The sequence below is a fragment of the Haematobia irritans genome, chromosome 2 (genome assembly GCF_050003625.1).
Source record: "Haematobia irritans isolate KBUSLIRL chromosome 2, ASM5000362v1, whole genome shotgun sequence".
NCBI lineage: Eukaryota > Metazoa > Arthropoda > Insecta > Diptera > Muscidae > Haematobia > Haematobia irritans.
The window spans coordinates 106,976,486-106,990,826 of record NC_134398.1 but is presented as its reverse complement, the minus strand read 5'-3'; the positions used below and the strand labels follow the sequence as shown (position 1 = coordinate 106,990,826).

The following is a 14,341-nucleotide window of genomic DNA, read 5'->3' as shown; positions in this document are numbered from 1 at the left end:
TCGCTGCGTTTGAGACCCTATTTACGGAGGTAGATGAAGATATTCGTTTTTCGCAGAAACGAACTTAGAACTAAGCATTGAGCAGAACTTTGATTGTCGGTATTTGCTTAAAGGCATATACGTAGCTAAAGGGGTTTTATGGGTTCGTCATCTCCCCCTACCAAATACCATCCAGTATTTCTTCAAACTATGATTATATATCATTGAATTAAGTATTCTGGTTTCTTCCCATCAACAAGAATTTATTTATTTTTTCTCTTTTTAAGGTATATTCACAATGAGCACACATTGTAGTTTTTACCCCTTACGAAAATGTTGCTAGCTACGCCAATGTTTAATTGACAATTGTGACAAATAAAAATAAAAATTTAAAATAAAATTATAATAAAAATAAAAATTTTGAAATTTTCAATTTGCTTTAAATTTATGACAGAAAAGTATCGAAATAAATTGTCCTCATAATTGGTGGTAAAACTTACTTTAATTATTCTTCCGAACCGTAACACATCTCCTCATATTTCGAACCATACATCGATACATAAATTAAACAAGTGGGAAGTTTAATTCAATTTGACTGACAGACTATCAGTTATTCCGGACGAATGTGCTCGTGTCGAACATATCCCATATATTGTGCACATTATAAGTTAAGTCCGAAGGCATAATCGATACTGCTGCATGTTTATGGGATCGATAACATATTTACCGATTATATAGTCATCGCCGACAAGTCGTATCGATCCGACACACTGTAAGATTCTTTAGAAACACCGACATTCCGTCCGGAATAACTGATAGTCTGTAAAGCGCATTACTAAATCTGCCTTGGGATTAGGGTAATATTCAAGTTGAGAAATTGTTGAGAAAATCGCGTTTTCAACAAAAAGCAGACATTACCTTCAACAGTAAAATTCAACATATTAAATGCATCGCTACTCAATAATTTCTCAAACAATTTTCGATGCGACTCCAATTAACCTTGTTGCGAATATTTTCTAATCACAATTTCTATGACAGTCAATCCTAGTTCTAATTGACAGTCAACACTGAATTTGTAGGGATTTTGTATAATTTATTAATTTGTTCATTAAAAATATAATAATATTAAAAATAACATTAATAATATATAAATCAAAATATAATTATCTTATTAAACGTATTAATAAATAAAACTACCAATACAGCTTTAAATATCTTAAATATTTTTACATGTATAAATCGATTTCCTCCATAATGTTGGTGTCACATAACTACTAATTAATTATTAATTAATATGCTGCAATTTGAAATAATTACTATCGAGGAACTTGCTGGCCTGTGTGTTAGAATATATTCCAGCAAGAGAAATTCACAAACTGATGACGGGATGTAAAGTGATGTAGTGCACATTTTCATCCAGAGGTACTTGACATGGGAATTGTTGCACTTTGTTTTAATTGGTTGCACTTTGAAAGTTTTCTGGAAACTTTTCTTTGTTGATTTCTTCATTTTTTCATCGGCCAACATCTTCCAAGAATATAGCACCCAATTATTTTAGTTTTCTGCAAAACAATGGAGTTTAGCGATTTCCATTACGTTTTGATTTCACTTTTTATTTTGGCTTACCAATTATAGTTAAATTTTTGGATTAATTTTAGTCTATTGTCAAAAATATTTCATATTTTTTTATTTCTTCCAAGTGAACACGTACACAAAATATATTGAAAACCACAAAATTCGATTTTTTCAAGAACGTTGGTTCTCAAAATTGTTATAAAACATTAAAATTCGTGCAATTTGCAAGGAACGTGCTGGCCAAAAATTAGAATAAATTTCCAGTAATATAAATTCACAAAATAGCAAATTAAACCGATGCACTGTGGTAGAAATGGCCAATCTAGCTCCGATTAATTCAAATTTCAAAATGTATTCTAACTGAAAAACTGTTTTGTATTCGATTACTAATACATCAGAAAGATCACTAACATTTTTCGCTTTGTTTTGCTCTCAATATTCGATCAGCTGTAATGCTTCAAACACAACATATGTTGCACCAGGTGCAGCCGAAAACCTTTCCGCCTTTTTTAACAACCAGCTGCAATTGTTAATTAAATTTGTCGGGGTGACAGAAAAATTGTTTTTAGTTTTTTTAATTAAAGAAAAAGGTGTGTATTAACAAAAAATGTGTTTGTGTCCAGTGTTTTATATTTGTTGTTGTTTAAAGTGCTAGTAAGAATTATAATGTTTACCAATAAATTCACCTGTTGTAGAGCTAAACTTCTGTGATTCGCATGGATTCGATGTAATTTTATTTTTTTTTAGTTAATATAGAGTCTTGTAATGCGAAATGTCCAAAATGAGAACCACATTTTTCCAACTTTTTTAGAAATTAATTTTTTAAGATACAATGTCAGTGTCTAAGCGAGCGCTAGTTTTGGTTTGGTATGAGGAACATGACGCTACTAAAAAGTTTTCTGCTGTGAAATCCTATGTTTATGACGTCACAGATAAAAGCAAATATAATGATGATCAACTCATTGGTTATTTCAATGATTAAAAAATGTCACCTCAAAAATAAACATGAAATGGAGACAAAGCCACCAGGCTCGGATGATTTTTGAGAGAACTAACAAGGTCTGGTTAGATGGTGAAATTTTATTGGTAGACCGATGCATCGGTCCATATCGCCTACATCACACTCGAAAAATTTCTCGGAAAAACACAATGGAAAACTTGGCACATACATTATTCGTTTCTTCAGATCCTTTCATTACCATGTTATCGAAAACTGCATTGCCCTCTTCAAAAAAGGATTCCATATTAGATAACGATATTATTAGTCTTCTTTCTAATACAGATGACGAAAATAATGTGTCATATGATAGTTAATCAGATACTGAGTAGAGCATTTTAATATGAAAATTAAAAATAAATAAAATATTAAAAGCTTATTTAAAAAATATTTTAATATTAAAGTTTAATCTATTTTTAGCTCAAAAGAATCGGAAACATTAAATATATAACTTTGTCATGTTTTCCTGAATAAAATAAATAATGTCAAAAATATGGAAAGAAGTTGCAACTTGAAAAAAAAATATATATATATATTAATATATTAAAAAAATACCATTGCAGCTTAATCTATTTTCAACTAAAAAAATATTACACAAACAAAAACAAAATTTCCCTAAGCGCTATTAATTAAGCGCCGCTAGCTGAGCCTTTTCGACCACAGTGCGATGATGCGATGTAAACTAAAATATCGATGTGGTACGAATTATCATTCAGTACTTGTTGATATGGGAAAGCATAAATACCAAGTTTAATTGGTTGTACTTTGATATATGAAAACTTTTTCTTTTTGATAAGCAACTATGATTTTTCATCGGTCAGCCTCTTAATGAATGCAGCATCCAAATATTTTAGTTGTTCGCAAAGAGATTTGAGTTTGGTGACTTCCCAATAAACATAAACGTTTGAAAAATGCTAAATTTCAACAATTTTTCAAACATTTGTTCAAAGGATTAGGGTAATATTCAAGTTGAGAAATTGTTGAGAAAATCGCTTCTCAACAACAAACAGACATTACCCTCAACAGTAAAATTCGATACAATAGCAATAATTTCTCAAGTGTTATCCTCAAATTGAAATGCATCGCTATTCAACAATTTTCGATGCGAATCAAATTAAAAATTAACATTGTTGCAAATTCTATGAATTTTGTATAATGTATTCATTTTCGTCTAAATATAATATATAATAATACACTACACTACACAATACACTACAATACTAATTGAAAAATAAATATCTTATTAAACATATCAACAAATAAGAACAAAACAACAAAACTTTAAATATCTTAAACATTATTTGTATACACTTTTGCATAGATAATTCGATTTCCTTCCTGCTTGTGTCATAAAACTGCATTGAAATTAATTAATGTGCGGGCAATTTGAAATTAGGAACGTGATGGACCGCGTGTTAGCATAGACTTCCAGCAGAAGGAATTCACATAATATCCATTTTAAGCTGATAATAGGATACAAATTAAACTGACGATGTGATGCACATTTTCATCCAGAAGTTAATGATATGGAATAATATCAAGTTTTTAAAAATTTTAATTGGTTGCACTTTGAAATCTTTCTGGAAACTTTTTCTGATAAGCCATTCATTTTTCATCAGCCAGCTTCATAATGTTTGCAAAAATGTAGCATCCAAAGATTTTAGTTTTCTGCAAAAATATTTAAATTTAGTGACTTCACTAAAATGTTGACTTAATTTTTCATATTGACTTACCAATTATTATAAACTACTTGAAACAGTTCCAGTTAATTGTCCAACATTTTATCATCGGTCAGCTTTTTAATGTTTTCAAGAACATAGAATCCATAATTTTAGTTTTCGTCAAAGAGATATACATTTAGTGACTTCCTTAAAATTTTATTTCATTTTTTTTTTCACTTACCTATTATTATAAACTATTTGGAGCAAATTCAGTTATTTGTCTAAAATTTTCCATTTTTTTATTTCTTCCACTTGACGACGAACTTCGTTGCACAAAGAAGTATTAAAAACCATATGTTTTTTGCGTTGCATTTTTAGGGTAGTGTTTTGTCAAAGTTTTCTCATGTTATCTTCAACACCTTTTCAATGATTTCGTCAACATTTTGGAAAATTGAATGTAATTCGCAACCAATTTGAAGATGAGCTGTTTCAAGTCAAGTTGAATTTATATTGAAAATTACATTTACCCTCAAACTGAAAAGTTGTTGCATTTAAAAAACGCTCATCCTGTGTTTATTGGGTTCCTTAAAGGTTGAGTTATATACTATTTTCACTTTGAAGCACTCTAATCAAGTTGTTGCTTTTAAAGAGAATATTCAACTCTTCAATCATCTGACACATTAACGCACGGTATGTAACTCAACCTTAAAGTTTTCATTTCGTGTTTTATTTTTAATTACCACTTATTATAAAATATTTGAGTAATTTTAGTTGATTATCAAACAATTTCCACAATTTTTGATTTCTTCCACGAACTACGTTGTTCAAAGTAGTATTGAAAACCATGTGGTTTTTTCGTTGCATTTCAGGGTAGTCTTTTGTCAAAGTTTTCTTCAATTATCTTCAACACATTTTCAAGGTTTTCCTCAACATTTTGGCGGTTTGGAAGTAATTCGCAAACAATTTGAAAATGTATTGGAGATGACCTGTTTCAAGTCAAGTTGAATTTATGTTGAAAATTATATTTACCCTCAAACTAAAAAGGTGTTGCATTTGAAAAACGCGTATCCTGTGTTTCTCAACAATTTCTCAACTTGAATATTACCATAACCCTTTGAAAAATGTTTGAAAATATAGTATTTTTCTAACGTTTGTGTTTATTGGGATTCTACCATCAATAGCACTTCATTCGCAAGTATTGCAACACTGGTGTTTACTGCATTAAAATCTTTTTTTGGGTAAATGGATTTTTCCGATTTTATTGTTCGGAAGGTAAATTTTATTTATTATTTCTAAGTCGCGGACAAAATAGCGATAAAAAATCTCTAAACATATTTTCCATAACACCTGTCGAGTGGCAATCTGACGATACATATTTGCTTTTAATTTTAACTACAATTATTCGCCTTGCTTGGTGCTTACATTCAAAGACAATAAACTTGAGGAAGATAGGAAATTGGCGTGCGTCATACCAAATGTTGCATTTACCATGTTAAGGTGGGTATTAAGTTCGACTTTTTTCACTAAAGTGAAAACTAAAACAGTAAAAAAGGCCTAAAATTATACATATTTGTTGCAGATTTTATTATAACTTGATGGGGAATAGCCCAAAGCAAGTTTTCAAAAAGTTTGTATTCCTTAAAAAGTATTATTAGAGAAAAGTAATCGTGAAAAAATGGCGATTTTAGCGGCTAAACTCGAACTTAATACTCACCTTTAAGGTGAGTATTAAGATCGAGTTTAGCAGCTAAAATCGCTAAAGTGAAAACTAAATCTGTAAGAAAAATGCATGAAATTATACATATTTGTTGCAAATTTTATTATAACTTGATGGGGAAAAGCCCAAAGCAAATTTTCACAAAGTTTGTATTCCTTAAAATGGATTATTAATGAAAAGTAATCGTGAAAAAATGACGTTTTATCGGCTAAAGCTGTGTACTATATTCAGTTTTCAAGCTGAAAACCAGCTTGTTTTCATGGTTACTTTTTTCAATTAAGTAAATTTTAAATATAAAATAGTTCACAATCAATTCCTTAGATGTTTTCCATTCATTATTTCACAAGACTTTATAAAAATATAATCGTCTTCATACAGATTTTTTTACATTTAATTTAGTGTTTTGTTGAAAAATACGAACATAGTACATACCTTAAACTCGAACTTAATACCCACCTTTAACCCTCTAATACCCAATCCCGCCTTTAGGCGGGCTTCGTAAAATCAGGAAGCTTTTAGTAAAACACACATTAAGACAACAAAAATGGGTAAACTAAAAAGAAAACTTAATAAAATCTGATCAAGAGACTTTGTAGCATATACTGAATTTTCCGCATAAATTTTTCTTGTTTCGTTTTCTTGCTGTTGTGTCGTTAACATTGAATATTTAATCAGCCGGCAAAAAAATTGGGGTATTAGAGGGTTAAGGTGAGGTTTAGCCGCTAAAATCGCTAAATTTCCAGTAATATAAATTCACAAAATAGCAAATTAAACCGATGCACTGTGGTAGAAATGGCCAATCTAGCTCCGATTAATTCAAATTTCAAAATGTATTCTAACTGAAAAACTGTTTTGTATTCGATTACTAATACATCAGAAAGATCACTAACATTTTTCGCTTTGTTTTGCTCTCAATATTCGATCAGCTGTAATGCTTCAAACACAACATATGTTGCACCAGGTGCAGCCGAAAACCTTTCCGCCTTTTTTAACAACCAGCTGCAATTGTTAATTAAATTTGTCGGGGTGACAGAAAAATTGTTTTTAGTTTTTTTAATTAAAGAAAAAGGTGTGTATTAACAAAAAATGTGTTTGTGTCCAGTGTTTTATATTTGTTGTTGTTTAAAGTGCTAGTAAGAATTATAATGTTTACCAATAAATTCACCTGTTGTAGAGCTAAACTTCTGTGATTCGCATGGATTCGATGTAATTTTATTTTTTTTTAGTTAATATAGAGTCTTGTAATGCGAAATGTCCAAAATGAGAACCACATTTTTCCAACTTTTTTAGAAATTAATTTTTTAAGATACAATGTCAGTGTCTAAGCGAGCGCTAGTTTTGGTTTGGTATGAGGAACATGACGCTACTAAAAAGTTTTCTGCTGTGAAATCCTATGTTTATGACGTCACAGATAAAAGCAAATATAATGATGATCAACTCATTGGTTATTTCAATGATTAAAAAATGTCACCTCAAAAATAAACATGAAATGGAGACAAAGCCACCAGGCTCGGATGATTTTTGAGAGAACTAACAAGGTCTGGTTAGATGGTGAAATTTTATTGGTAGACCGATGCATCGGTCCATATCGCCTACATCACACTCGAAAAATTTCTCGGAAAAACACAATGGAAAACTTGGCACATACATTATTCGTTTCTTCAGATCCTTTCATTACCATGTTATCGAAAACTGCATTGCCCTCTTCAAAAAAGGATTCCATATTAGATAACGATATTATTAGTCTTCTTTCTAATACAGATGACGAAAATAATGTGTCATATGATAGTTAATCAGATACTGAGTAGAGCATTTTAATATGAAAATTAAAAATAAATAAAATATTAAAAGCTTATTTAAAAAATATTTTAATATTAAAGTTTAATCTATTTTTAGCTCAAAAGAATCGGAAACATTAAATATATAACTTTGTCATGTTTTCCTGAATAAAATAAATAATGTCAAAAATATGGAAAGAAGTTGCAACTTGAAAAAAAAAATATATATATATATTAATATATTAAAAAAATACCATTGCAGCTTAATCTATTTTCAACTAAAAAAATATTACACAAACAAAAACAAAATTTCCCTAAGCGCTATTAATTAAGCGCCGCTAGCTGAGCCTTTTCGACCACAGTGCGATGATGCGATGTAAACTAAAATATCGATGTGGTACGAATTATCATTCAGTACTTGTTGATATGGGAAAGCATAAATACCAAGTTTAATTGGTTGTACTTTGATATATGAAAACTTTTTCTTTTTGATAAGCAACTATGATTTTTCATCGGTCAGCCTCTTAATGAATGCAGCATCCAAATATTTTAGTTGTTCGCAAAGAGATTTGAGTTTGGTGACTTCCCAATAAACATAAACGTTTGAAAAATGCTAAATTTCAACAATTTTTCAAACATTTGTTCAAAGGATTAGGGTAATATTCAAGTTGAGAAATTGTTGAGAAAATCGCTTCTCAACAACAAACAGACATTACCCTCAACAGTAAAATTCGATACAATAGCAATAATTTCTCAAGTGTTATCCTCAAATTGAAATGCATCGCTATTCAACAATTTTCGATGCGAATCAAATTAAAAATTAACATTGTTGCAAATTCTATGAATTTTGTATAATGTATTCATTTTCGTCTAAATATAATATATAATAATACACTACACTACACAATACACTACAATACTAATTGAAAAATAAATATCTTATTAAACATATCAACAAATAAGAACAAAACAACAAAACTTTAAATATCTTAAACATTATTTGTATACACTTTTGCATAGATAATTCGATTTCCTTCCTGCTTGTGTCATAAAACTGCATTGAAATTAATTAATGTGCGGGCAATTTGAAATTAGGAACGTGATGGACCGCGTGTTAGCATAGACTTCCAGCAGAAGGAATTCACATAATATCCATTTTAAGCTGATAATAGGATACAAATTAAACTGACGATGTGATGCACATTTTCATCCAGAAGTTAATGATATGGAATAATATCAAGTTTTTAAAAATTTTAATTGGTTGCACTTTGAAATCTTTGTGGAAACTTTTTCTGATAAGCCATTCATTTTTCATCAGCCAGCTTCATAATGTTTGCAAAAATGTAGCATCCAAAGATTTTAGTTTTCTGCAAAAATATTTAAATTTAGTGACTTCACTAAAATGTTGACTTAATTTTTCATATTGACTTACCAATTATTATAAACTACTTGAAACAGTTCCAGTTAATTGTCCAACATTTTATCATCGGTCAGCTTTTTAATGTTTTCAAGAACATAGAATCCATAATTTTAGTTTTCGTCAAAGAGATATACATTTAGTGACTTCCTTAAAATTTTATTTCATTTTTTTTTTCACTTACCTATTATTATAAACTATTTGGAGCAAATTCAGTTATTTGTCTAAAATTTTCCATTTTTTTATTTCTTCCACTTGACGACGAACTTCGTTGCACAAAGAAGTATTAAAAACCATATGTTTTTTGCGTTGCATTTTTAGGGTAGTGTTTTGTCAAAGTTTTCTCATGTTATCTTCAACACCTTTTCAATGATTTCGTCAACATTTTGGAAAATTGAATGTAATTCGCAACCAATTTGAAGATGAGCTGTTTCAAGTCAAGTTGAATTTATATTGAAAATTACATTTACCCTCAAACTGAAAAGTTGTTGCATTTAAAAAACGCTCATCCTGTGTTTATTGGGTTCCTTAAAGGTTGAGTTATATACTATTTTCACTTTGAAGCACTCTAATCAAGTTGTTGCTTTTAAAGAGAATATTCAACTCTTCAATCATCTGACACATTAACGCACGGTATGTAACTCAACCTTAAAGTTTTCATTTCGTGTTTTATTTTTAATTACCACTTATTATAAAATATTTGAGTAATTTTAGTTGATTATCAAACAATTTCCACAATTTTTGATTTCTTCCACGAACTACGTTGTTCAAAGTAGTATTGAAAACCATGTGGTTTTTTCGTTGCATTTCAGGGTAGTCTTTTGTCAAAGTTTTCTTCAATTATCTTCAACACATTTTCAAGGTTTTCCTCAACATTTTGGCGGTTTGGAAGTAATTCGCAAACAATTTGAAAATGTATTGGAGATGACCTGTTTCAAGTCAAGTTGAATTTATGTTGAAAATTATATTTACCCTCAAACTAAAAAGGTGTTGCATTTGAAAAACGCGTATCCTGTGTTTCTCAACAATTTCTCAACTTGAATATTACCATAACCCTTTGAAAAATGTTTGAAAATATAGTATTTTTCTAACGTTTGTGTTTATTGGGATTCTACCATCAATAGCACTTCATTCGCAAGTATTGCAACACTGGTGTTTACTGCATTAAAATCTTTTTTTGGGTAAATGGATTTTTCCGATTTTATTGTTCGGAAGGTAAATTTTATTTATTATTTCTAAGTCGCGGACAAAATAGCGATAAAAAATCTCTAAACATATTTTCCATAACACCTGTCGAGTGGCAATCTGACGATACATATTTGCTTTTAATTTTAACTACAATTATTCGCCTTGCTTGGTGCTTACATTCAAAGACAATAAACTTGAGGAAGATAGGAAATTGGCGTGCGTCATACCAAATGTTGCATTTACCATGTTAAGGTGGGTATTAAGTTCGACTTTTTTCACTAAAGTGAAAACTAAAACAGTAAAAAAGGCCTAAAATTATACATATTTGTTGCAGATTTTATTATAACTTGATGGGGAATAGCCCAAAGCAAGTTTTCAAAAAGTTTGTATTCCTTAAAAAGTATTATTAGAGAAAAGTAATCGTGAAAAAATGGCGATTTTAGCGGCTAAACTCGAACTTAATACTCACCTTTAAGGTGAGTATTAAGATCGAGTTTAGCAGCTAAAATCGCTAAAGTGAAAACTAAATCTGTAAGAAAAATGCATGAAATTATACATATTTGTTGCAAATTTTATTATAACTTGATGGGGAAAAGCCCAAAGCAAATTTTCACAAAGTTTGTATTCCTTAAAATGGATTATTAATGAAAAGTAATCGTGAAAAAATGACGTTTTATCGGCTAAAGCTGTGTACTATATTCAGTTTTCAAGCTGAAAACCAGCTTGTTTTCATGGTTACTTTTTTCAATTAAGTAAATTTTAAATATAAAATAGTTCACAATCAATTCCTTAGATGTTTTCCATTCATTATTTCACAAGACTTTATAAAAATATAATCGTCTTCATACAGATTTTTTTACATTTAATTTAGTGTTTTGTTGAAAAATACGAACATAGTACATACCTTAAACTCGAACTTAATACCCACCTTTAACCCTCTAATACCCAATCCCGCCTTTAGGCGGGCTTCGTAAAATCAGGAAGCTTTTAGTAAAACACACATTAAGACAACAAAAATGGGTAAACTAAAAAGAAAACTTAATAAAATCTGATCAAGAGACTTTGTAGCATATACTGAATTTTCCGCATAAATTTTTCTTGTTTCGTTTTCTTGCTGTTGTGTCGTTAACATTGAATATTTAATCAGCCGGCAAAAAAATTGGGGTATTAGAGGGTTAAGGTGAGGTTTAGCCGCTAAAATCGCTAAAGTGAAAACTAAATCAGTAAGAAAAAATGCATGAAATTATATATATTTGTTGCAAATTTTATTATAACTAGATGGGGAAAAGCCCAAAGCAAATTTTCACAAAGTTTGTATTCCTTACAATGGAATATTAAAGAAAAGTAATCGTGAAAATGACGATTTTAGCGGCTATGTCAATAATGAAATTAACACGGTAAATTGTTTGATCTCCTCAGTAGCCAATTTCCTATCTCCCTAGAGTTTATTATCTTATTATTACATTTACAAGAATGTGCTAAGCCATTTAAAGCAATCTCTGCAAATGGAGTCTCTTGTATTATAACTACTACATAATGTCTTACATATTATTCGTATTTCGCAGAATATACAAGTAGTGATTATTACTCGGAAGAGAGTTTCAACTTTTTACATATAAAAAATCTCAAATGTTTTAATCGATTTACTAACAGATTCAAATTACGCACAGTTCCAAAAAATATAATTTTGTTTTCACTGAAAGCGACTGTTGGCTGTAGTATATATTGGATTTATGCATCATCTGATGTTTTGGAATATTACTGTCCAATAGAGGATTGCAATCTCTTTATATACCCCGCTACCTCCAATAAGTGTTGGGCATTATAATTCAGTGTAGTGATCGCTCACTTCAGCTCTTTTCCGATCCACGAACTTGTTCGATCAGTTAGTTCATTTTCGGTCAGTTCATTTCAACTTCTGTTTTTGCTTGCTTTATCATAAATGAAATATATTAGCCTTGCGTTGATTTATTTATCCCAAAAAATATATGCGAAAAGAATCCCGAACAGCTTATGTGAAAAAGATCGATATGAGCGTAAAGGCAGAAAATTATCCAATTATTAAGAAAGCGAAAATAACTGTGCGAACAAACTCATATAATGTGCTTAGTTAGCTAAACTGACATGGTGAACGAAAAATAACGATATATGTGAACTAGTTCAGCATCACATTGAAAAATGGAATTTTTGGAAATGCTTAGCCGTTTGATACCTCTAATAAAGGTACCTGTTGCTCTGGAAGATTGAACTAATGCCCAATTGATTAATACTACATTCACACTATGCTCATAATCTTTTTTTTTATAAAATGCATGATGATTTCGTTTATGGCGTCTAGTGCTGAATTTATATTTTTATTTTTTAGTGTCCTTCGACAGCAATGTATATACCAAATTTTATAACGGCAGAAGAGGAGCAACGCATTTTGGAGAACATTGAAAAAACCCCTAAACCAAAATGGACGCAACTACTTAATAGGCGGCTCATAAACTACGGCGGCGTGCCTCATCCTAACGGAATGTTAGCAGAAGAAATCCCAGAGTGGTTACAAGTTTACGTCAATAAAATTAACAAATTAGGGGTTTTCGAAACAAAAAAGGCAAATCATGTATTAGTCAATGAATACAAATCGGGCCAAGGAATAATGCCCCACACAGATGGTCCACTTTTTTCACCGATAATAATGACTATATCTTGTGGTTCGCACACAGTTTTGGAGTTTACCAATCGTGAAAAGCATTTGGGTGCACCTTCCATGGATCAACACAAAAATACTACAATTGTGCCAAAACAACACGGTGGTAATAGCGAGGTCGGATTCAAGCTAATACTAGAGCCCCGAAGTTTACTAATTATAAAGGATGAATTGTATATCGATTACTTACATTCCATAGATGAGGTGGAAGCTGATGTACTTTGTGATCGTATATGTAATTTTGAAAGTTGTGCATTTTCCTATAAGATAGGTGATGTCCTTAAAAGAGGAAAACGCATGTCATTAACTATTCGTAACGTTCCAAAAACAACTAAAATGAAACTTAAATTTATTTAAATTTCTTGGTATGATCGAAGTCTTTCACAATCCACGCTCAATAATCGCATCGTGTTGTACAAAGCAAGCATAACATAAATTCGTTGGCTTTTACTATCTTATTTATTTATACCGATACTGAAAAATATAACTTCAGTAGCAAGCCTTGATGAATTTAGGTATACCTCACCCAAAGAAATTTGTTAGTAGGGACAGCAGAAAACAAAACAGCAGAAAGTCTGCTGAAAAAGGGACAGCAGTCACTGTTTGCTGAAACAGCAAACATTTCCTGCTAGTTTTTAAGCTCGATTACACTAAAACATATTTTATTTTGGCTAAAACAAATAAAAATGTCAACTTAGGTGCTATCCTAACATAATTAACACAACATTTTTTGAATATCTATAGTATTTGACCAAAAATCTGAATATTTATCGAATTGAGACATAACAGCAAACAAAATGTTTGCTGATCGTATTTAGGAGCTTATAAGTATATTACAGAGCAAAAATATACCTAAAACTACTTTTGGTTCTTAAATATGCTTTGGGGAAAATTTTATAACCAACAAATTTTATAAATTGTTGTTCATTAGGCCCTGAAGTACAAAAATATAACAGCAGACTGCTGTTTTTAGCAGACTTTTTTCTATGAGTGCAGCAAAAACTAGGTAGCCCCAACTCATTACAATTTGCATTACCAGAATTAAAACTCACACACATTGCATTACATTGTAATGACTAATAATGACAATAGTAAATACTTCTCATTAATTTGTGACGATTATTCTCAAAATGTAATGCAGTTGGCCGATAATGACTTAATAAAATGGAATAAATTGTGGCATAGGTTAGGTTAGGCAGCCCGATATTTCAGGCTCACTTAGACTATTCAGTCCATTGCGATACCACAGTGGTGAACTTCTCTCTTATCACTGAGTGCTGCCCGATTCAATGTTAAGCTCAATGACAGGGTCCTCCTTTTTATAGCCACATTGC

At 30.5% G+C, this 14,341-nt stretch overlaps 1 protein-coding gene and 3 long non-coding RNA genes across 5 annotated transcripts; 2 read left to right on the top strand and 2 right to left on the bottom strand.

Moving 5' to 3' along the window:
* Positions 1–3,917: 3,917 nt before the first annotated feature.
* Positions 3,918–4,730, bottom strand: LOC142223644 (uncharacterized). Its single transcript, XR_012718848.1, has 3 exons — positions 4,454–4,730; positions 4,285–4,346; positions 3,918–4,219 (listed from the first exon to the last, which is right to left on the bottom strand). It is a non-coding gene; the product is annotated as an uncharacterized LOC142223644 (long non-coding RNA).
* A 682-nt stretch (positions 4,731–5,412) lies between these two features.
* Positions 5,413–7,737, top strand: LOC142223643 (uncharacterized). The gene is made up of 3 exons (XR_012718847.1): positions 5,413–5,484; positions 6,856–6,998; positions 7,220–7,737. It is a non-coding gene; the product is annotated as an uncharacterized LOC142223643 (long non-coding RNA).
* Positions 7,738–8,644: 907 nt separating this feature from the next.
* LOC142223642 (uncharacterized) lies at positions 8,645–9,585 on the bottom strand. The gene is made up of 3 exons (XR_012718846.1): positions 9,309–9,585; positions 9,140–9,201; positions 8,645–9,074 (listed from the first exon to the last, which is right to left on the bottom strand). It is a non-coding gene; the product is annotated as an uncharacterized LOC142223642 (long non-coding RNA).
* A 643-nt stretch (positions 9,586–10,228) lies between these two features.
* Positions 10,229–13,731, top strand: LOC142225963 (putative RNA/DNA demethylase ALKBH6). Of its 2 annotated transcripts, XM_075295807.1 has the most exons (3): positions 10,264–10,339; positions 10,498–10,564; positions 12,678–13,731. In XM_075295807.1, the coding sequence occupies exon 3, from the start codon at positions 12,693–12,695 to the stop codon at positions 13,362–13,364; it is 672 nt and encodes a 223-aa protein (XP_075151922.1). In that variant the 5' UTR covers positions 10,264–10,339; positions 10,498–10,564; positions 12,678–12,692; the 3' UTR covers positions 13,365–13,731. The 2 variants fall into 2 exon arrangements, with proteins under 2 accessions (XP_075151921.1, XP_075151922.1); XM_075295806.1 differs by lacking the exon at positions 10,498–10,564 and having other exon boundaries at positions 10,229–10,339.
* Positions 13,732–14,341: the final 610 nt, after the last annotated feature.

What these genes read in the sequence shown, in the direction of transcription:
- LOC142225963 (XM_075295806.1), top strand. Translation starts at nt 10,310, where the DNA reads ATGGATTTTTCCGATTTTATTGTTCGGAAG. An exon ending in CCGATTTTATTGTTCGGAAG is followed by an intron (nt 10,340 to 12,677) that starts GTAAATTTTATT and finishes TTTATTTTTTAG; the next exon opens with TGTCCTTCGACAGCAATGTA.